The following is a 24411-nucleotide window of genomic DNA, read 5'->3' as shown; positions in this document are numbered from 1 at the left end:
AGGAGAATGAGCACTTGAGATATTCACAGTTTAAAACAATCAGCCAGCGTGGCTAGCGGTTGAGCATCTATCTGCCTTTGGTTCAGGGCAAGATCCTAGGGTCCAGGATCGAGTCCCACATCGGGCTCCTTGTGGGGAGCCTGCTTCTCCCTTTGCCTGTATCTCTGCCCCACCCCCTTAGTCTCTCATGAATGAATGAATGAATGGATAGATAGATAGATAGATAAATCTTAAAGAAAAAAATCAGTCACACTGCCATCTGAAATGGCTGAAAATGTATACTCCACTCCCACATGGGGCCTCCGCACACACTTGCCAGTACGTGCAAATTGCCATGGATTGCTCGTAGGTGGAAACGCATTCCTAAGTGTAAGACAAATGATGCAAAGGGGAGCTCATGCTTGGTGAGACATACCATGTACCAAGCATCATTTGAGGCGCTTGCTCATTCTATACGAGACACCTAAGAACTGGATTTTCACATTGCAGTGAATTCCTGGCCTTCCAATATGGGCAGCTAACTTCAATTCAGACCATCTGTGATGTTCACTTTCTGCAGTATCTAAGTACAGGGAAGCTGAGACAGGAGGTGCTGCCCCTCCCTGGTGTACAGAACGTGCCAAAGCATGCCCCCTAGTGGGAACAGGAGTTATACACATGCAAGATGCTGTCTACCACCTTGTTTGGATTTAGGTATAATCTAACCTATTGAGAGAAAAATTCACTTAATTATGCAGACTAATACTATTTGAGGATGTCATGCATGCTTGTGGCTTATAATTCACTCTTCAACTCTCTGTGGAGAGCTTATAATTAGGGAAGCATTCATCAGAGGGATCCACTCAAGTTAATAGGATCACATGAGCCAAAAGCTAAAAATTTAGATCAAGAAAAAGTTTAAAAACAAAGCAATCTGATGCAAATAAATTAACCCAAAAATGTTAAAAAAACATACTTAAATATGTCTGTTTTTTAACATTTTAAGTAATCTCTATACCCAACATGGGGCTCGAACTCACAATCTGGAGGTCAAGAAATGCATTACCAACTAAACCAGCCAGATGCCCCAGTGTTTTTTAAATTGAAATTTAGCCTCTCAAGGTTTCCCACTGGCCAAACATGGGTTAGCCAGAATATAAATTGTCTCAAATGATTTTAACACATTGACTATATAAAAATCCAGGAATTTATGGGAGGAGAAGGGGGGGGGAGAGAGACAGAAGGAGAGGGCTAAGTGGGGAAGGAGAGAGGGGGAGGGTGGCAGGAAAGCTCTTGTTTACAGAAGCAGGGAGAAGAGCAACTGCAGAAAATCACTGTTCTGCAACTCTCGTACAAGAATTTAGGCAAAGAGATTAAACAGATGCTAAAATAAAATGAAGGATCACGGTTATTGGGTAACAGGATATTCCCAGGATGTCACAGTGTTAGTTGCAAAGGGAAAACTGTCCCTCACAAGGATCTTAGCCAAGTGACCAAACTCCACCTACCAGCAGTGGGACATTGAACACTAGGGGCTCTGGAGGAGATGTTGTGTGTCACAAGCACTCTAGCCCAAAATATTAACCTGATCTGATCAAGCCTCCAACTCAGCTTCCAGTCTACAGACAATACAGACAAGGAACCAGTGAAACAGATCCAGAATGTTAGGCAACTTACAAGACCTTTGGCTTGGACACTCTGAAAAGTGAAAGTTACATGAAAAAGGAAGAAAACAAGGTGAGGAATAAGAAACTAACCGGTCTTACTAAGAGAGAACTATGCCTTTAGAGAGGTAGCAACCAAATATGGAATCGTGTGTGAATTCAGTGTGTGAATCCTGGATGGATCATGATGTGAAAACAAACCAAAAGCTATCAAAGTTACTGGGTGACAAGTGGGAAATGTGATCACTGACCAAGTGTATTAGACAGGAGATCAGTCATTTGTTATGTGTGGTGATGTAACTACAGAGAAGATGCAGAGAATGTCTTATTCTTAGAAGATGAGTGATTCAGCATTTAAGTCATGATGTCTGCAATAGTCTCAAACGGTCCAGCAAAAACTGGAAATCTCTATCTACAGATAAAACATATATGGTAAATGCAAACTATTGAATTTAATGGAGGGTGTATGGGGTATTCAATGTTTTGACCATATTTTAAGCCTATCTGAAAAATGCTCTTAATCCAAAGTTGTAAAAAAAAAAAAAAAAAAGTTAGCATGTTACTAACGACACACTATTTATACTCATCTCATTATTTTGCACTTCTATTTGTAAGCTTCTCTGAGAGATGTGAGCATCTACTGGGACTCATCCCCCGACAGGCAGACTGGGCTGTAGCTCTGTACTCACAGAGCTTACTGGCTGAGAGCCAGAGTGCTCAATGGGAAACACTGCCAAAAGGTGTGAGGGCTCAGAAGGGGCGGTGTGTCAGGAAGCATTGAGCAAGGACAGATGACCTGATCTGAGCCCTGTAGGGGAGTGGCAGCAGGAAGAAGAGCCTGTTTGTAACGGACAACCACCTGTGTGAAGACCTACGAGAGGGATGGTCTCCAGGAACAAAGTTCAATCGGCTGGAGTAGGATGGTGGTGGGAACAGAGATGAGGCTGTGAGGGAGGGTCCAGGTCACCTCCAGGCTCTATAGGGGAGTCTGAAAGATGCTGGTGAGAAAGCAGGTACCTGCAGGAAAGGAATGCCTGTGCGCTGGAGGGAGGGGCACCAGGAATGGCCAGCAGCGGATGGAAACATGAGACAGATATTCAGGAAATGGGGTTGGTGTAATCTGCTAACTGGACCGAGGAGGACAGGGAAGGACAGAGAAGTCAGAGATGGTGCTGCAAGAACCCTTGAACCCTCTGAAGACCTCTGAGCACCTTCAAATGCACAGGGCCAGGGCACTTCCTGGACTCTTGAAGCGGCACCCAGCTAGCATGCAGGAGACACCTGGGAAACCATGACCATGGGCTGACAGGACCCCTAGAAGACAGACAGCTCTCATATGGGAATCCTGGCTGCTCAGAGATTTTCTAAAAGTCCTAGAATTTAAAAGTAAAAAAGGTATAACTTGCTAATATTACCCACAATCACTTAGCTTATCTCAGGTTTAGAATGTAAAACTGCAACCAGGTATTAAGTGTAATTTTTTTTTAAGTGTAATTTTTTTTAACAAAGTCATTACCGTATGGTAACTTCTAACTTTACATGGCATGTTTAGTCAGATCTGTTAGGAATGAATTCCTGAATCTTCAACACGGACACCAAAATCAGAACATCTGAAACCAAATACCCAGTTTTATCTACTTTCAAAAGTCCATTTTTAAGTTAATCTAAATGTTTCCGGAGATTCAAACTGGACATCTTAATACTGACCCCACCCAAAGGGCAATGAATGCACACACATGGTGGAGCCGTGGACACTGGCATGCAGTGCTGAGAAAGGGACAGTCCCCTTTGTTCCTGGGATATGCTGTGTGACACAGGAGTAGAAATGCTTACCAACTGATCCATGGGGGTGCAAAGAGTCCACTGAGTCATTCAAGAATTTTTAAATCATTTGTCGGTTTTTAGACATTGTTATTAGTATGATGGTTTGGGTTTGTTTTTTTTTAATTTGAGAGAGCACAAGCGAGCGGGAGGGGCAGAAGGAGAATGAGACAATCCCAAGCAGACTCCACAGAGTGCACAGCCTGACATGGCGCCCAATCCCATGACCCTGAGGATCATGACCTGAGACAAAACCGAGTCAAAAGATCAACCGACTGAGCCACTCAGGCACCCCTATACAATTTTTTCAAAAGTTAGATAAAATCCTTGTCAGCCCTTTCCTCTGACACAGGCACACAAAGACCATTCTCCTACAACTGTCCCATTATACTGACAGAGGTTAAGTAACCTATAATCTCATTGAACAGACTTTCTTTTGATTTTGTATACAATCCCCTCTCAGCTTGATAAATTAACATGAATAGGAAACTTTCTAGTCTTCTTGATACTTCTGAGATTTTTACACATCTGGTATTTCTGTTATTGCCTTCACTACCACAATACTGAGTTAGATCAAACCTACCATTTTAGGTCAGACACAGAAAGGTACGGCAAGGAGTTAAGGACACGTCTCTCTGCCAAGGTGCCCCAGCTTCAAAGTTAGTCTGTTAAGTTAAAATGTGAATGAGCCTACGTGCTTCAGTTCCCTCACATACAACATAAGTATGATGATGAGGATAGTTAGGTATATTTCTCGAATGCGGTTAAAATACATTAGGACACTGCCTGTCACAGAGAAGCACTAGATTAACATTCATGGTTTTTTTTTTTTTTTAAAGTTTGTTTATTTTTTAGTAATCTCCGTGCCCAACATGGGGCTCGAACTCGCCATGCGAGATTAAGAGTTACATGCTCCGGCAGCCCGGGTGGCTCAGTTTAGCGCCGCCTTCAGCCCAGAGTGTGATCCTGCAGACCCAGGATTGAGTCCCATGTGGGGTTCCCTGCATGGAGCCTGTCTGTCCCCCTGCCTGTGTCTCTGCCTCTCTCTCTCTCTCTCTCTGTCTGTCATGAATAAATAAACAAAATCTTTAAAAAAAAAAAAAAGTCACATGTTCTTCCAAATGAACCAGCCAGGTGTCCCTCACTCATGTTCATTTTGACTAACAAAATGAAAGCTGTGAATGCCTTGACAGGCAGCCATGCAATAAATTCATCCCACTAAAAGGAGGAACAAAGAAAAGGGAGACCCACGCTGGAGGCATTTGTCTCTAATCAGCCTCTGCAGGCTCCAACCGTCCTACTTCAGGAGTGCCCTGGACTAGCGCCTATCAGGGCTGGCAGTGGCCCCAAACACCACCAAGTACCTGCTGACCATCAAGGCTCTCTCAGAGCCAGTGCTGTGGATTGTGGTTCCCCTTGTGGCCACTCTAGGACATCTCTGGGGCTGCACAGCTGGCTATGGATGCCGGAGGCAGCTAGGGTAGTCCCCACAACAGTGTCCTCCAGTTCAGACAGGCATATGGGCAGGGCACAGGCTGGCCCTCACTGCCTGGAGGGAGCCAATGGTAGGGCTTGGGAAGCATGACTTTTGGGAACTTGACAGGCAAAGGCAATGACCAATCAGAACAGAGGCTGGCAACAACACTGGAACAGGGTCCTGGGTGTGCGGGTGATGGAGGGAAGAGTCTGAAGGCGGGGACTATTTAACCCACTGCATGGCCACACAGGGGCACACCTACCCATTTAGCTGAGAATTGGCCCTGATAAGGTTAGCCACATAACTGCCATCTCTAAATAAAACTAGTGACTGTACCCACAATATCTGAACACTCAAAATGTGTGCTAAGATGTGCCGGCGTGTCATTATGAATACACACAGAACTAGCTCCTTACCTTGGGCTGCATATCTACAAGAACCGTCCTCCACCAGAACGTTATAGAAAGGCTGATGATGGCCATGAGGCAGGCTGTGGACGTTCATGTTTCGGATCCATTCGTGTCCCATCATGCAGGTGGGGTCCCAACCATAGATCACACAGTTATAGCCATACCTAATCAATATAAGAGCAGTGGCAAATCAGTTCCCTGGGACCCTGTCACGGAGACTCTGGGATATGTAAGTAATGGCTTGGTTCTCTTAAGGTCATGGTCCTTACAAATTTACCTGCTTTTATCCCTATTAAGCATTTTTCAGGACACTCTTGGCTCCCTTTATAAGCCCCTCTTATTATTAAGATACCACTTCAGTTGGAAAAGAACAGACTTCAACCGTCATGGGACAAGTAGTTATCCAAACAGAAAAGGGTATTGGTACCCAGGCCTGAGAGCAATGCACAGTATCTTAGTAGGACAAAGGCCTATATATAAAACATAGAATTCCTGAGATAACTTCATGGAATAGGACAGGTTTAAGATTCCTCAAACCAGGGACGAAAAACAGTCCATAAAGGCAAAGAGTACTCAAAGGAGTCAGATCTAAGCAGACTGTTAAAAAAAAAAAAAAAATACAGAGCAACAGGAATTGTGACTACATCGATATGATGAGGTGAAGAAATTGTTTTTCCTTAGATACTACAAGAAGATAGTAAACATACTTTTAAAAAATATAGCAAGCCCTTACCTTTCAGGTATACATACTGCAAGGGGCTTGGGTAAGGATAGGGGGTGAAAATGTGAAGGCTGACCCTCACAACTGCTGGAGCTGGGTATGGGAGCATCGCCTGGTTCACTATACTCATCTCCACTGACATGTATTTGAAATGTCCATAATGAGGTTGGAGAAAAAAAAAAAAAAGAATGCAATAAAAAAAAGAAAAACACTAGCCCCACACTGGGACAAGATTATTTGCAACGTATATGCATAGGGATACTAGTAGCAGGACAAGGAGACCACAAACCAACAAGACAGACAAATAATTTGGGTAGAAAGTAAGAATTTGAAGAGGTACTTCAGAAGAGAAAACCTGAATGAAGTTCTTTTTTGTAGGTTTACTAGTCGATCTGCAGACTAATCGGGAGAATGCAAACAAAAATCACAATGAAATACTATTTGCCATTTGCTGTTTAAGAGCACTTTCAAAGGTGTGGCAAGAACACGGGTGGGTGAGAACAGGAACCCTGCAACCCTCGGCTCCTAGCCTGCGGAGTGGGACAGAAATCACAGGGTCACTGTGGTTATGGTTTAATTTTGCCTAGCAACTGACCATGCACATGCCTATAACCCAGCAAACCCTATCCACAACCCAGATTCAAGGGGATGGAAATGAAAAGAAGCCTCAGGGCAACAAGAAAATGAGAGAGAAAATCTGCTGCTTACAGATCTTACATTAGAAGATTCGCAGTTAGGAAACTGAGTCCCTTTCTTAGGAAACAGCGTAGAATTGGTTCAGACTGGTTCAGCCTTCAGTCGCTTCTGCGGCAGACACTCAGATGCCATGGCTCCTGAGAAGCGTGCTTGCAGGCACACCACGCATCCCCTGCAGTGGTGCGGGGATGGACTCCACAGGCACTCACCTCTTATGCTTCATAATGAGCCCAATGGAGTAGCAGACATCTCTGTGCTTCTCATGGGAGCGCAGCTTCACCTCCACGCCCACCTCCTCCTTCTTGCGCTCAATGTGCTCTAACGTGTGCTGCACCAGATAGCCCACCGCCCCATGCTGCCCGGGGTCTAGGGTTTGAATGTGCTGGAGGATGTCAAGCACCTTCAAGACAAGACAGAAAGACTAGGAGATAATATTTTCATTTAGGCCTTTTCTTGTTCACAGCATGAGATTTAGCCCTACATAACCTGGCAAAGGACGGCAAGGTGGGGCCATGCTAGTGGCCCAGGGATCCACTGAGTTGGTGGTCTCACTGCTAATGCTGGGCAATGGCCCCAGGCCTCCAAAAGTCAACTGGTAGGAGCATAGGAATTACTTAGAAACGGTGTGTGGGACTAAGCATGGGATGAAGTGGCCCAGGGCCTGCCCTCCATGGGTACATCTGGATTAGGGAACTTTATTTTTATTTATTTATTTATTTTAACACTTCACGAATTTGCGTGTCATCCTTGCGCAGGGGCCATGCTAATCTTCTCTGTATCGTTCCAATTTTATTATATGTGCTGCTGAAGCGACCACTGGATTAGGGAACTTTAAAGGGTTCCAATACTCTTGCTCAGTGTGGGGAATCCATTTTTCGTACCCAGAAAGATGATTTTCATTGGCCACTCATCAACTGGGAGGTAAAAGAACTGCTAAGCTGCTTCAGTCCCAATCAAGGAGACATCTGACAGAGCTGCTTCTGCTGCACAAGGCAGAAGGGGTGACAGAGAAGCCCCCTGAGTGATGCAAATTAGCTATGCTGATGAAGACGTGTCTCAGGTTCTGGAAGCGCACTGATCGCAGATTTCTATGATTGTTAACTCCCAGTGGGACTGTATATTCAAGTGGGCAAGGAGAAACCATCTCTCTGTGGAACTGAAATGACTGAGAAGCTAGCAACAGAACTGTCTGACTCCAAGGTAACAGTTTTCCCTACCGTACATGGTGCCTCTAAGGAAAAAATGCAAATTCCAATAAAGTTTTACACACACACAATCATTCAGCGCCCATTCTACTACAGCATTTAACAGAGGGTCTATGATATGTTTCTCCTGTGAGAATAGGATCTCTCCCTCTTTACTGAGTCCTAAGACAGAGCATGTGAACAGATAGAACCTGGATTCTAGTCCCAGATCCATAACACTGGCTGCTTTACCTTTAGTTTGTTCACTTACCAAGTAATGATTAATAACTGCCCTATTTCCTGATATATTTTGACCCAGTGAAAGTGTTGTGAAAACTGCTTTTTTGCAATGTAGGATGTTACTCTGAAACCTAATTTTGTCCTCCAGATCGAGACTTGTAGGATCTATTTACTGAACACTGCTTCTCTGCTGATCACTATGCCCAGCCCATCATGTCTCCTACTTCATTTAATCCTCCCAAGCTGCAGGTCGGCAGGACCATCAGTGCGGACCTCCAGATGAGGAATCATGCACTGTGGGATTAAAGGTCTGGGGGCTGTGAGTGGAGGGAGGATGTAGACCCGGGTATGATTCTAAATCTGAGGTCTCAAGCACCATCTTACTGAACCAAGAGCAAGAGCATTTTCCTTCACTGTTAGGAATATGGATGGACTGGTATAACCCTAAGCACCTCAAACCCAGCTTCAACCAATAGCAACCGAGAGCCAGTTTCTACCTTAGTAATGGAAACCCTAGTAGTATGCTTTCGTTTGGGGGACACAAACAGTATTTATTCTTTGTAGCTAAGAGCACGGATTTGAACGATGAGCTTCTATTTTCTATGCTTGCATATGGCTTTGTGTTCCCATATGCAGTTCCAGCTACAGCTGATCCTTGAACAACACGGGTTTGAACGGCATGGGTCCACTTACATGAGGATTTTTTCTAGTACAGGACTATAAATCTGTTTTTTCTTCTTTGTGATTTTCTCAGTAATGTTTTCTTTCCTCTAGCTTATTTTGTTCTAAGAATATAGTACGTTTTCACATACAATATATTAATCAATTACTTGCTACCAGTAAGGCCTCTGGTCAATAGCAGGCTGCTAGTTAAGTTCTGGGGGACTCATTAAGTTCTATATGGATTTTTGACTGCACTGGGGGCCAGCACCCCTAAGGCCCAGATTGTGCGAGGCTTGACTGTAGTTATTTTGGATGGCACTTCCCCTCCACTCTGCAGCCACAGCTCCCTCTCTTCCCAGCAGCCCCTCCCCAGCAGGTAAGTGAACAGATGTAACTTGGGAGTCTTCTAAGCACAGAGAAGTCTCCAACTCGCTTTTCCCACTCACTTGGGAGTATCAGGAGACAAGGTTCAGGGATAATTATGGCTTCCTTCCTCTGATGTGTGGATGATAGGGTGAAGGAAGAGGGCAGAACAGCAGACACAATGATAGGGGCCTGGTGTGCTCCTGAAGGACAGCACTGACAGTGGGGTGCCATGATGTCTCCAACCAAACATCCAGGCCAACAATTCCAGGAGCCCACGGTTTTCAGAGTGGAGATCTTGGAACGGAGTAGGGGGTCTATCTACTCATGAGTGGCAACCATTACTGTGAAGAGCCAGAGAGTAAATACTTTAGGCTTTGTGGACCATATAGTGTCCCACCCAACTACTCTTCTGCCTGCTGTGGCTAGAAAGCAGCCAGAGACAAAGAGTTAAACAAACAAGCCTTATTTGAGATGTGCCTTTGACAAAACATTCACAAAGCCAGGTGGCAGTTTGCTGGCCCTGCTCTGTCCTCCTAACTACAGGTTTCCCTGTGGCTCTCTACGATGTGTTTGGCTCCACGTTCCAGATATCCACTTGTCTGTGAGCTTTGCTGCTTTTGGGGCTTCAGTCATCTGATGCTAATGTGCCGAATGCCCTCAGACAGCTGCCTTCCATGGCCCCAGGTCATATCAAGTCCAACATACCCCAAACTGAACACTTTCTCCTGCCCCTGAAACAAGTCTGCTCTCCAAACACCCACTCTTAATGTGGCCAAATGGTCTCCCTCATTGGAAAATCTGGACAGCCTCTCTCTTGTTATCTAATGAAGTTCTGTCACTTCTTAACCATTCAAACTTTTTTGTTTTGAGCACCTACTGTGTCTCAGGAACGGTGTTAAGAGCAAGGGGAAGCACAAAGCAAAATGTGGTCCTTGTTCTTAGAGAGCCTAGTCCATGGCGAAAACACAATAAATAAGCAGTCACAGTATCCTTAGAGAAAGGTCTGCGAAAGGACCAGCACTCAGCTGATGGGGCGGGGGAAGCAGACAGCCCCAGAGGGGCCAAGGAAGGGCTTTCAGAGGCAAAACTGAAGCTCGGTAAAAGGTAGATGGCAAATGGGGCTGAGAGCTAAAGAAAGGTTCTAGGCAGCACTGCGGCACACACCGAGGCCCAAAGCAAGAGAACAGGGCTGAGTGAAGGATGTGGCCAGGCAGCAGAGCACCAAAGGGGCAACTATGAGAGCTGAGGAAACTCAGGCTGGCAGGGTCAGACCCCTGAGAAACTAGTAAACCATACTGAAGAGAATGAGCCTGATCTGCAAGGCACTGGGGTGAAGGCTCTAAGCATTTTATGAAGCTTATTCTGGCTACAGTATGTAAAACGGGGGTTCAAAGGGTCTAAGGGTGGAGGGAAGAGCAGGCGGGTGGCCTCAGCAATAGTCTCAGAGACAGAGCCACGTGCAGATGTGCAGTAGACATTTGGGTACAGTGGTCTGGAGCTCAGGGTCCAGGCAGCTGTAGCGTACAGATAGTAACTGAAGCAAACAGGCCAGCTGGCATCATCTCGGGGAAAGGTGCAGAGGAAACAGAAGTCTGAGAAACTACCCTGCAGTGTGGAGCCTCTAGAGAAGATACACAGGACAAGGAACTAGCAAGAGCCTGAGAACCACAGACCAGAGTCAAAAGAACAGAGCGTTCTGAGCGGGAATAGCCTCAGTGATCAAGAGAGATAAGGAAAGCCAAATATCTATGGATCTGGCAACAAGAATGGTTTCAGTAAAAAGGGGTCACTGGCTCCCTTGGCAAGAGCAGTGTGTATGTGGAGGGGAGGAACAATCCCCATGTTCTGGAGCATGTGTGGGAGGCGAGGCAGGAGGCCATCACAAGCAAGGTTGCACGCAGGCACCCACGCTTGCACAGACAGTCCCAGGGCTTGAGCCCTGCAGGGGAGACAGATAAGGAGGTGGCCGCAGGGGAATGCCTGTGGGGCTGTCATGAGAGTGCCTTCTGTTCTCTTCCCCAAAGATGAGAGATATTCAAGTCAGCAGAATGCTGATGTCAGAGAGCAGAAACAGGGAGTTGTAGACAAAGGAAAACAGAATGGGATCCAGAGCACAAGGGGCTGCCTTGGAAAATTGGTAGGACATTTTCTCCAGTGAGATGTAGAGGAGGAAAAGGAAAGGTAGGGCCATGGGTCAAAATAAGGAGGGAAGTCTGGCTGCAGGAAGCGGAGGGTGCCTGGGTGCTTACAGCCTCCCGTAGCCTGCTGGCCCACAGGGGTGAGGCATGAGGGGGCTTGGGCACCACTCTGCCTGGACACAACTCTTGAGCCATCATCAACATGTGTGCAGGTGGCTTCGGCAGGCTCTCCGACCGCCCGCCACCTCAGCTGTTCCTGACTTACTGCAATTGAAAATAAGGTGACTTTCCCATCCTGCCAGTTTGGGAATGTTTCCCTTTTACCTAAGAAGGCCAAACTATTTCCAAGCCATCCAGAAACTGATCTAAAAAATATTCTACACACACACACACACACACACACACACACGCACACTCGCCTTTACACACAGATGTGTATGTACATCATCAACTCTCGTCAGGCGGGTCCATGGGCCCACTTCTGGGCCATGTGCAGGTGGGAATAACCTACTTTTCTATCCTCTGAAATGGTCCCCACCCTTCAGGGTCCACCACACACCCTGTTCCGGAGAGGAGCCTTTTCCAACTGTTTCAGTGTCCCCTGGACTCTTCCTCCTCAGGAGTCCCAGTTTTGCTGCTCTGCCTCGGGTGTTGCTCCCCCAGCTCAAGGACATGCTTTCGGAGGGGAGCCCCTGAAGCACTGGGACCCAGCCACGTTGCATTCCTGATTCCCCAATGAGGGGGTCACCAAGTGCTCGATCCCAGAAACAAATGAATGGTTGTCCTGAGAAAAATGTTCTGTGTGTAAGCAATTTAGAACTTTAGTGACATCTGCTCAGCAGGCCAGCACTCCTGGATCATCCAAAGGGGATACTGAAGTACTTCCCCAGCAGGCAGGTGAGCACTAAACGGAGTCTGTCATCAAAGGTAAGGGAGTGAGAGCTCCTGCAAACTTTCCCCCAGAGGAGAGGTTAACCTTACACCTTCTGAGGCTGATGTGTAATTAAAGTACAGAATTGACTTATAAAAAGCCATGCTTTGAGAGGGTCTCTGCATTCTACAAATGATCTTGATTAAAGAAAAAAGCAGCAGGAATTAGTTTGTACACCTCAATATCAAAAATAAAGTGAAAAAATAAAAGCAACAATTGAGCTCTGGCAAGAGGGTTTTGGGAAGTAGGTGGTCACTTCAGTAGAGAATCTAGTTCTACCAGAGCACGGGATGTTCTGGGAGGACATCTGCTACCTGGGCTACATATTACATCTTAAGATAGGAGTCTCAGGATTTTCCCCCTAATGCATCCCTTCTTAGAACTATTTTAGACCTCTGAAGTGGGGAATAAAGGAGCCAATTTAAATCTATGCAATGTGGAGTCAGACTATTTACCACTCTAATAACATGAGCAGATGATTTTATGGTGATGTGCCTATGAGTGCTCAGAATGAAAATTCTCTCGGCAGGCTGCTCTAAATAAACAAAATGGATTATTAACATATTCCCATGGAAAATCCAGGGCATGATGGAAATGTGCAGCTGCTGCCGCGCTGTAACACGCCACTGGACTCACACACCTGCTGCCCCCACAACTTGCTAAAAGGAGTGTTTCTGATTGTAGACACTCTGGTCCTCTCCAAGTACTTGCCACTGGCCACAGGGGCCATTAGAAAACTGAGAAGCCCAAGTAGGACTGTATCAGAGTTCAACAGTTTTCAAAGACAATCAGTCCTTAAAGTCCAGCAGGCAGACTGGAATACCATCTAAGATTCATTTCTTGTCAAACAGGGGTGTTTATATATGGTCAGTTTCCACACTAACAGCACAGCTTGGAGGGTGAACACTTAAAGTTTTGCTCCCCTATGTTGAATCAACATAGGGCAAAAATATATTTGGCACCAGCAGGTAAGTAGCAGAGCTGAGGCTCTGTAGTTCTAGGTATTTAAGGTACACACACAAAGAGAACAGGCAACTCCTGACAGTATAACCAATTTTTTTGGAATAAAGGAAACAAAAAAACATTTAATTGATGGCTGAAGATCAAGATGCAAGAGTGAATAAATTTATTTATTCTCCAGGCTGATAAAAGGATAAACTTCCAAGGGCCGCCTTTCAAGCTAGGATTTCCCTCTCTAAGGAAAGAGCAAAGCAGCAAAGTAAAATAATTACCTTCTCTGGCCAGATTCCCAGGTGGAAGTAGAGCCTGGCTTGAAGGAGGAGGAGTTGCACCTGGTCTGGATACATTGCCAGATATAGATCCAACGAGTCTCTCAGGAGCTGGTAGGACTGGTCGATACCTTCCCTAGCAGGGGAAATAAATCATTGTCTTACTCAGCTTGCCCCTGAGTGGGAGACCCTCTTTTCCAAGGCTCAGGTTTTAAAAGTAATGGACACAAATGCCACACCTTTTCTGATCCTGGTACTTCCTCTCTGTTAAGCAAGCAGTTATAATGATCTTAATAATAATAAATCCCAGAAGAAATAGAACTTTTGCAACTCACTTTGGTGGTAGGCATTAAATTAAAATCATAGGCACTTCCATTATAGAGTCCCTCAATAACACGGTTATAATTAAAAATAAATTCTGACTAGGTGGGGCACTGACGACTTTTAGGAAAGGAAAACTGTTCTGTAGGACACTGCAGTGGTTACAGGACACACATCCTAGGACACACATTGTTACAAGTTTACCCAAACCTACAGAATGCACATCAGCAAGATTGAAGCTGAATGTAGTAAACCATGGATTTTGTTAAGGTCAAGTTTGTGGAGATTCATCGATCAGAACTAACATCCCACTCTGATAGGGGGCGGTGATAGTGGGGGAGCCTGTAGAGGGAGGGAAGGGTGGGGGCGGGGTATAGGAGAACTCTCTGTACTTTCTCCTCCATTTTGTCATGACTCTCAGATTGCTCTAAAAAACAAAGTCTATTTAAAAATAAATAAAGAGGGCAGCCCCGGTGGCTCAGTGGTTTAGCACTGCCTTTAGTCCGGGCTGTGACCCTGGAGACCCAGGATCGAGTCCCACGTCAGGCTCCCTGCATGGAGCCTGCTTCTCCCTCTGCCTGTGTCTCTGCCTCCGTGTGTGTGTGTGGTGTGTGTGTGTGTGTGTGTGTGTGTCTCTCTCATGAATAAATAAATAAAATCTTTTTTTTTTAAAATAAAATCTTAAAAAAAAAAAAAGAAATAAAGAATTCTACCATAAGGCAGAAAACTATGACTACAACGTATGACCTTCTATTTTCCCTGTAAGACAAATTTCCTTTGAATCAGAAGCAAAATAGTTTCATACTTTTGTTTTCTTATCTAAGTGATAGAAATGTATCAAGAGATGACAAAGCACTTGGGACATGAGAATACCCTGCCCCCCCCCCCAAATAAACTTTACCCATCTAAAGCATTCTTGTTACTAAAGAATGCTTTCAATTTATGGACAGCTTGTGCCATTGCACTGCAAAGGTGCCAAAGAAAAGTCACTTAAAACAGCTTAAACCGGGACAGCATGAGTTTCTTTCAGTGGTGGGTCGACAGCTGTAGATATCCCAACTGCATGCCACAGCAGCCCAAGCAGAGAGATTCATCGAACCATATCCTCTGTAAGGCCATCTGCACCTCCAAAGACATGCACTCTGCACAAGTGCTGGAAAACCAAGAAAACCTTACCGCTTTCCTAGGCTTAAAAGGTTTCCCACCATTCGCTGCAACACCTTCTTGACATTGACCACTCCATACAGTGCAGCTGTCACGTGCTGACCGATCAAGTATTCACACTCCTTCACAGTCAGCTGCTTTCCCTTCCCGAAGGCATCTATGTAGATGTAGTCAAAGATGTCCAGGCTTGCCCTATGCAAACGGCACATGTAGTTAGCCGATTCCTGGATCAGCGCTGAACAAGCCAATATCTAACTGCCCATACCCCCGCACCAATAAGTAGCTCAAATTAGAGACTTGAATATTAAAACCAGCAATATTTCTACTTACAATATTAAGGCATTGTCTAAAGTTCAAAATGTGACCCTTTATACACGCCCTGCTGTGTTAAGACTGCAGAAGACGGGTATTTAGGGAACAGCACCAATGTGTGCCATCAAATACAGCTTTGGGGGGAGATTAAGCCAGATTAAACCAAGTTGAAAAGAGAAGAAACTAGAATTTATTGAACTGGTCTACAAAATGCTCAATCAGAAGTTTGGCTGAGGGACGCCTGGGTGGCTCAGTGGTTGAGCGTCTGCCTTTCTGCCTTTGGCTCAGGGTGTGATCCTGGAGTCCTGGGATCAAGTCCCACATCGGGCTCCCTGCATGGAGCCTGCTTCTCTTTCTGCCTGTGTCTCTGCCTCTCTCTCTCTCTGTCTCTCATGAATAAATAAATAAAATCTTTAAAAAAAAAAAAAAAGAAGTTTGGCTGAGAGCAATACTGACAGGCCTTGAAGCCCTCTCTGGACTCCACAGATTGGCACAATGTCTGTAGGCCCAGGGCCCCTGAGGCTGAGACAGTTACGGAGCCCTGCCCCATAAGTGCTTTGCTCCCAACTCTGCGGACATGCTCAGGGGTCACTCAGGGCTCAGCCTGGGAACCTGAGCCACACCAGGAAGAAGAATTCCTGCACTTGACCATGCCACCCCTCCCGTGAACCGTGCTCTCGTATATGGTGATGTTCCGTGCTGAGTGGGAGGAGGCACACAAAGCAAGTCCTCACCGGTTTGAAGAACATATTCTGAGGACTCCTGAGGGATTTAGGTGGGTCTTTGTTTCAGGGATAGTTGGTTTTTATTTTTTTTCTTGAGCACCTGTTCCACTTTGATCTTATGCCTACTGCAAACCATGTAAGAGATTTTCTCTTGGGCTGCTTTATAAAGCCCAGTCAGATTTCTTCCTAGAATCATATTAATATCCTTCCTGTGGCAAGACAGATGGAATGTTCCAGAAACAAGGGATACTCTTCAACTCTTTTTATGAGTCTAGAAGAACCACACGTATACAAATTAATAAGCAAAAATCCTAAATAAAACATGAGCAAATCAAATAACAGCAATGTATTTTTAAAAATACATTAAGATTAATGATTAAGATACATGTACCTCAAAAATAAAAGAACTGAATGTTAAAAAATCTATTCCAGCTAAAAGAGAAAATGATATATCAACAGACACAGAGGGGAGATTTTGGGGAAAAAAAAAGTCTAATGCCTACTTTTTATTTTTATTTAATTATTCTTTTTAATGCCTACTTTTTAATAAAACTTAAGCAAACTAGAAATTTAGAAGGCACTGATAATTCCAGCGGAAGGCAATACCCTAAACATCATGCTTGATGATCAAATTTTAAAGCATTCTACCTACAGTCCTACCCAAGACAAGGCTACCTGCTATCACTGTTTCTACTCAATTTTGTGCAAGAAGACCTAGTTAGCAGAGTAAGTACAAGAAACACAAACAGACAAGGGCTAGAAAGAAAAGAACAAAACTGTCATGATTCATAGGCAATATGATGCTCTGCAGAGAAAACCCAAGAGTTGACAATGAGCTCTAATAATTTATTCAGCAAAGGGATTCGTTATCAAATCTATACCTAAATATCAACCATATCCCTATAAATCATCAATACTTAGTAAATGTAATTTTAAAATTACCATTTACAATAGCAACAAAAATGTAAAGTTCTTAATGAATAAATCTATCAGGAAAGCAATGAACTTCATGAAGAAAACAATAAAATCTTTTTAAAAGGGAACCTGGGTGACTCAATCATTTGAGTGTCTAACTGGTATCGGCTCAGGTCATGGTCTCAGTGTCATGAGATCAAGCCCCGCATCGGGCTCTGTGCTGAGTGTGGAGCCTGCTTAAGATCCTCTCCCTTCCTCTTCCCTCTCTCTACAAGTAAATAAATAAATAAAGTCTTTATAGGGACATTAAAGATAACTCAAATGTGTAGGGAGACATCATATTCACAGGTAGACTCAGTGAAACACTGATGATGTTGCTCACATTCATGTATGAATCCAATCCCAAGTAAGCTCTGGTGCCAACTGATGTCCATATGGGCTTTTGAAGGAACCTAGTAAATGGATTCTAAATCTATAGAACAAAAGGCTAAGAACAGCCAAGGGAATTTTGAAGAACTCAATGGGGGTCTGACTAGCAGGTACTAGTTAATGGTAAAGTTACAGTTAGAAAGACAATATGGTCTTGGTGCAGGGGCAGATCAGAGACCAAAGGCACGGGGAACATGGGTAGAAGTGAGGACTTGGAGAGCCTGCAGCCTGCTTTTGCTTCACAGGCAGATCACCCTCCACTATTCTCAGCAGCTTCCCCTCTTTTCCCAAGGACCCATCCCGGGGCTGTGTTTATTTCTGCCAGATGCCTGGGGTGCTAACAAATTACTCCACCGCTCATTTGCACTGTTAATGTACATTTGCTGTAGCCTAAAAAGGAAAAATGACAGTTACCACACACAACAGTACCCAGCAATAGGTTACTATGGCAAATAATATGGTAACTGGAGTTTTAAATGTTTTATATCACGCAGAGATCCTTGAGGGATTATTACATGGGCATTTAAGAATATTTTTGAGATATTTGGAGAAATTGGTTGGGTTATTTAGGGAGACAGAATGGGCTGAAAAAGCATATTTCCCATTTGCAATAATGGAAAATGGGGGTCTGCTATCCAAAAAGGAAGCTATGCAATATATTTTTAGAAACAACTATGTAAAAAGAAGGGAAGCCCATACATACCATTTAAGGAAGTATATGTGATGAATTATAATAATGTGCATGCAAATAACAAAAACTTTCAGATAACTGATGGGTATCTCTACAGAGAGAGGAAGAAGGGAATGAGGAAGAATACCCAGGAGGTTCCAACTATATGTGTTTTCTTTCTTTCTTTTTAAAGATTTTATTTATTCATGAGACACAGAGAGAGAGGCGGAGATGTAGGCAGAGGGAGGCACAGGATCCCTATGGGGAGCCAGATGTGGGACTCGATCCCAGGACCCTGGGATCAGGACCTGAGCTGAAGGCAGATGCTCAACCACTGAGCCACCAAGGTGCCCCATTAATCTAGGGGTAGAAATACAGAAATGAGTGGGGTACCTAGATGGGTCAGCTGGTTGAGCACCTGACTCTTGATTTTAGCTTAGGTGATGATCTCAGGTCCTAAGATAGAACCCTGTGACTGGCAGCACAGAGCTGGCTTGAGGTTCTCTCTCTCCCTCTCCTTCTGCCCTCCCCCCCCCCCCGCACATATATTCTTTCTCAAAGAAAGATAGAAAGAAAGAAAGCTATACCTTTCTTCTAAGTATGCTTCACAAATTCTACTAGGTGTGTAAAGCACTGGGTCATCTCAATCCTCCAAACCACTTGAAAACCATGTGTCCCATTTTTCCAGAGTAAAAAACAGACTCAGAGGAAGCTGACATCTGAACCCTGCTGGACTTAAAAGCTCAGGTACTTTCTATTATTCCACTCACTAGAGGGTATCATAGTCATTCAAAGAACAGATATAATTAAATAATGTTGTTTCTTTTTCCTCTAAATGGCACATTTAATAAGAATATAGTTCTGCCTATTTGATGAACTACATCTTTCAGAAAAGCTAAGCTCCAGCTGATAAGAAATTTGCTTTGCACATGAGTGAAGAATGTGACTACTCTGCCCTTTTCCCCACTCTCCCTTCCTCCTCTTCTCTCTGGTGAGGAAGGGGAGAGGGAGAGATTTTATGGAAGACTACAAAGTAAGATTTTCTTTAAGAACTCTTGTATCTAGATGAACTTTATAGATATACTCAGAACATTTCTTCCTAAAACAACAGAATATGCATTCTTTTCAAGTGCACATGGGACATTCTCCAGAACACATCACATACTGGGTCATAAATCAGGCCCCAACAAATATAAAAAGACGGAGATCATACCATGCATCTTTTCTGACCACAACACTCTTGAAACTTGAAGTCAACCATGAGAAAAAATTTGGAAAGACCACAAATACATGGAGGCTAAATAACATATTACCAAACAATGAATGGATCAGCCAGGAAATCAAAAAGAAATTAAAAAATACATGGAAATAAATGAAAATGAAAACACAACTGTCTCAAACCTCTGGGCTGCAGCAAAAGTAGTCCTAGAGAGAAGTATATAACAATACAGGCCTACCTTAAGAAACAGGAAAAATAAGTCAATAAAATCTTTTTTTTTTTTTAAAGATTTATTTATTTATTCATTCAGAGAGAGCGAAGAGAGAGGCAGAGACACAGGCAGAGGGAGAAGCAGGCTCCATGCAGGAAGCCCGATGTGGGACTCGATCTTGGGTCTCCAGGATCACACCCCAGGCTGCAGGCGGCGCTAAACCGCTGCGCCACCAGGGCTGCCCAAGTCAATAAAATCTTAAAAAAACAACAGAACTATGGCCAATATCCCTGATGAACATGGATGCAAAAATTCTCAATAAAATACTAGCAAACTGGGGATCCCTGGGAGGCTCAGTGGTTTAGCGCCTGCCTTTGGCCCAGGGCATGATCCTGGAGTCCCAGGATCGAGTACCAAATCAGGTTTCCTGCATGGAGCCTGCTTCTCCCTCTGCCTGTGTCTCTGCCTCTTTCTCTCTCTGTGTCTCTCGTGAATAAATAAGTAAAATCTTTAAAAAATAAAAATAAAAAATAAAATACTAGCAAACTGAATCCGACAATAATATTAAAAGAATCATTCACCACAATCAAGTGGGATTTATTCCTGGGTTGCAAGGGTGGTTTAATATTTGCAAATCAATCACTCTGACACACCACATTAATAAAAGAACCATATGATCATCTCAATAGAGGCAGAAAAGCATTTGACAAAGTACAACATCCACTCATGATAAAAACACCAACAAAGCAGGTTTAATGGAAACATACCTTAACATAATATAAAGGCCATATACAGAAAACCCACAACTAATATCATACTCACTGGGGAAAACCTGAGAGCTTTTCCTCTATGGTCAGGAATGAGAAGGATGTCCACTCTCACCCGTTAACACAGTACTAGAAGTCCTAGCTACAGCAATCAGACAACAACAACAACAAAAAAATAAAAATAAAAAGCATCCAAACTGGCAAAGACGGGATGCCTGGGTGGCTCAGCGGTTGAGCATCTGCCTTTGGCTCAAGGTGTGATCCCAGAGTCCCAGGACTGAGTTCCACATCAAGCTTCCTGCTTGGAGCCTGCTTCTCCCTTGCCTATGTCTCTGCCTCTCTCTGTGTGTCTCTCATGAATAAATAAATAAATAATCTTAAACAAAACAAAACAAAAAACTGGCAAAGTCAAACTTTTACTGTTTGCAGATGACATGATACACTATGTAGAAAACCCAAAGGATTCCACCAAAAAAAAACTGCAACAGCTGATACATACATGCACTAAAGTCACAGAATAGAAAATCTACGTACAGAATTCTGTTGCGTTTCTATACACCAATAATGAAGCAGCAGAAAGAGAAAATAAGGAATCAATCCCATTTATAATTATACCAAAACCAGTGAGATACTTAGGAATAAACCTAACCAAAGAAGTGAAAAACCTGTACTCTGAAAACTATGAAACACTGAAGAAAGAAACCGAAGAGAACAACAAAAAATGGAAGGCATTGACATTCCATGCTCATGGATTGGAAGAACAAATATTGTTAAAATGCCTATACTACCCAAAGCAATCTACATATTTAATGCAATCCCTACCAAAATACCAACAGCATTTTTCTCAGAGTTGCAACAATATTAAAATTTGTATGGAGCCACAAAAGATCTCGAATAGCCAAAGCAACCTTGAAAAAGAAAAGCAAAGCTGGAGACATCACAATTCTGGACTTCAAGTATATTACAAAGCTGTAGTGATCAAAACAGTATGGCACTGACACAAATATAGACACACAGAACAATGGAACAGAAGAGAAAACCTAGAAATAAACCCATAATTATAAGATCAATTAAACTTTGACAAAGCAGGAAAGAATATTCAGTGGGGAAAAAAAATCTCTTCAACAAATGGTGCTGGGAAAACTGGACAGCAACATGCAACAGTATCAAACTAGACCACTTTCTTACACCATATACAAAAATAAATTCAAGGGCAGCCCCGGTGGCACAGCAGTTTAGCGCCGCCTGCAGCCCAGGGTGTGATCCTGGAGACCCTGGATGGAGTCCCATGTCGGGCTCTCTGCATGGAGCCTGCTTCTCCCTCTGCCTGTGTCTCTGCCTCTCTCTCTCTGTGTCTCTATGAATAAATAAATAAAATCTTAAAAATAAATAAATAAATTAATTAATTAATTAATTCAAAATGGATTAAAAACCTAAAGGTAAGACATGAAACCATTAAAATCCTAGAGAATACAGGCAGTAACCTCTTTGACATCAGCCATAGCAACTTATTTTTAGATATGTATCCTGAGGCAAGGGAGACAAAAGCAAAAATACACTATTAGGATTTCATCAAAATAAGCTTCTGCACAGCAAAGGAAAACAACCAAAACCAAAAGGCAACCTACAGGGGCAGCCCGGCTGGCTCAGCGGTTTAGCGCTGCCTTCTGCCAGGGGCCTGATCTTCGAGACCTGGGATCCAAGTCCCACGTCCAGCTCCCTGCATAGAGCCTGCTTCTCCCTCTGCCTATGTCTCTGCCTCTCTCTCTCTCATGAATAAATAAAATAAAATAAAATAAAATAAAATAAAATAGGCAATCTACAGAATGGAAGATATATGCAAATGACAGATCTGATACAGGGTTAAGATCCAAAACTTATAAAAAATTTATTTTGGTGCCTCACTAGCTCAGTCAGTGAAGTGTGTGACTCTTAATCTTGGGGTTGTGAGTCTGAGCCAAGTACTGGGTACAGAGAGGTTACTTAAAAAAAAATAAGGGTGCCTGGGTGGCTCAGTCAGTTAAGCATCTGCCTTCAGCTCATAATCCTGGGGTCCTGGGATCAAGCCCCATGTCAGGCTCCCGGCTCAGTGGGGAGTTTGCTTTTCCCTCTCACCACTCATTTTCTCTCTCTCAATCACTCTCTCAAATAAATACATAATTTAAAAATAAAATCTTAAAAAAATGAACGTATAAAACTCAACACCCAAAAAACAAATGATTCAGTTAAAACATGGGCAGAAGACAAGAAATGACATTTTCCCAAAGCAGACATCCAGATGGCCAACAGACACATGACAAAATGCTCACTATCACTCACCATTGCAAAAGAAACCTAAAAGGAGCTATCATCTCACACCCATCACAATGGCTAAACTCAGCAACAAAGGAACAACAGGTGTTGGTAAGGATGTGGAAAAAGGGGAACCCTCTTGTACTGTTGGTGGGGATGCAAACTGGTGCAGCCACTGTGGGAAACAGTATGGGGGTTCCTCAAAAAATTAAAAATAGAACTAATCTATATAGGGCAGCCCAGGTGGCTCAGCGGTTTGGCGCCACCTGCAGCCCAGGGTATGATCCTGGAGACTCAGGATCGAGTCCCACATCAGGCTCCCTGCGTGGAGCTTGTTTCTCCCTCTGTCTGTGTCTGTGCTCCTCTCTCTATGTGTCTCATGAATAAATAAATAAAATCTTAAAAAAAAAAAAAAGCCCTAACCATAACCCTAACCCAGCAATTGTATTAGTACAAAATTAGGAGAAAAATACCAATTCATTCAAAGGGATACATGCATCCTGATGTTTGCAGCAGCATTTTCTACCATAGCCAAACTATGGAAACAGCCCAAGTGTCCATCAACAGATAAAAAGAGAAAGAAATGGTATACTTATATACAATGGAATACTACTCAGCCATAAAAAAATGAAATCTTGCCATCTGCAACAATATGGATGGATCTAGAGCATATAATGTTAAGCGACATAAATCAGAGAAAGATAACTACCACATGACTTCACTCATGTGGCATTTAACAAAACAAAAGAGCAAAGTGGGGAAAAAAGGAGAGGCAAATCAAGAAAGAGACTCTTAATTACAGAGCTGATGGTTACCCGAGGGGAGGTGGGTGGGGGATGGTTGAAATAGCTGATGAAGATTAAGGGGTGCCCTTGTGATGAGCGCTAGGTGTACTACTGAAGTGCTAACTCACCTGAAACTAGTATTACACTGTATGTTAACTAACTGGAATTTAAATAAAAACTTAAAAAAAAAAAGCAATTTCCGTAAAACAGAACAAGACAAAAACCTCTTTGATCTGATCTGCTTTGAAATAAGGGGCTTTAAGATCTAACCTAAAACCCTGAACTGCTAGTCCTCTTTATATATACTTACTTTGAGATAACTGTAAATTCACATGCAGTTTTAAGAAACAATACAGAAAGATCCCGAGTGCCCTTCTCCCAGAACCAGAATGCTGACACAGATGGCCAAGGAACAAGACAGTTGCCCCACCACCAGCGCTCTGGTGAACCTCTGTTGGCTACTGCTCTTCCTCTCAGCACCGTAGGAGTGAATCGTGAGGACCAGTCACAACGTGGCATAGGTGGCTCACCCTTCTGCACCTTGGCACCATCTTAACAAGAAGTGACTGGGGAAGTTGACAGGTTCCAGTGGGACCCCCAGCTGCCGGGCAATTGTCAGGTAGAGCAGGGACATGCTGATTGGGATTCCTGTTCTGCGAATCAAAACCTAAAAGAGAAAAAAAAAATCCTTTAGCTTCACAAATAGGAACTATTATTTTCTCATTCCTTCAATGTAAGTTCTTACAGGGCACCCACTGTGCATGAGGAATGGTGCTAGGTTTTTGTGGTTTAAGTGGATGAGCATCTGATTTATTTGATCAGGGGTCTGCAGACTGCAGTCGGTGGGACATATCTAATATCTAGTCCACTACCTGCTTTTGTACAGCCTGCGTGAGAAGAGTTTTTACATTTTTTAGCGTTTAAAAAAATAGTAAAAAAAATAGTCAAAAGAATACTATTTCGTGATACATAAAAATCACGTGAAATTCAAATTTCCACGTCCATATAGGTTTCATTGGAACACTGCCACATTTGTTTGTTTTTGTAACCTGAGCAGTGAGGATACACAGCAAATGGCCTGC

The 24411-nt window shown here is 43.5% G+C and overlaps 1 protein-coding gene and 1 non-coding gene across 3 annotated transcripts in view; both read right to left on the bottom strand.

The window, feature by feature from the left end:
- FBXO21 (F-box protein 21) overlaps positions 1-24411 on the bottom strand; it is a 45379-nt gene that overhangs the window by 7202 nt on the left and 13766 nt on the right. Inside the window, exons 7-11 of one of the 2 annotated variants that reach the window (XM_055322308.1) lie at positions 23860-23996; positions 15017-15196; positions 13523-13655; positions 6978-7189; positions 5358-5515 (exon numbers count right to left, since the gene is read on the bottom strand). In XM_055322308.1, the coding sequence (XP_055178283.1) occupies positions 5358-5515; positions 6978-7189; positions 13523-13655; positions 15017-15196; positions 23860-23996 (820 nt within the window). The remainder of the gene's footprint in view (positions 1-5357; positions 5516-6977; positions 7190-13522; positions 13656-15016; positions 15197-23859; positions 23997-24411) is intronic. The other variant, XM_055322309.1, reaches the window with a different exon arrangement.
- Positions 7479-7585, bottom strand: LOC129508432 (U6 spliceosomal RNA). Its single transcript, XR_008664170.1, has one exon. It is a non-coding gene; the product is annotated as a U6 spliceosomal RNA (small nuclear RNA).

This window comes from Nyctereutes procyonoides, unplaced genomic scaffold (genome assembly GCF_905146905.1).
Source record: "Nyctereutes procyonoides isolate TBG_1078 unplaced genomic scaffold, NYPRO_anot_genome, whole genome shotgun sequence".
Classification (NCBI taxonomy): domain Eukaryota; kingdom Metazoa; phylum Chordata; class Mammalia; order Carnivora; family Canidae; genus Nyctereutes; species Nyctereutes procyonoides.
This window is presented reverse-complemented; position numbering and strand designations above follow the sequence as displayed.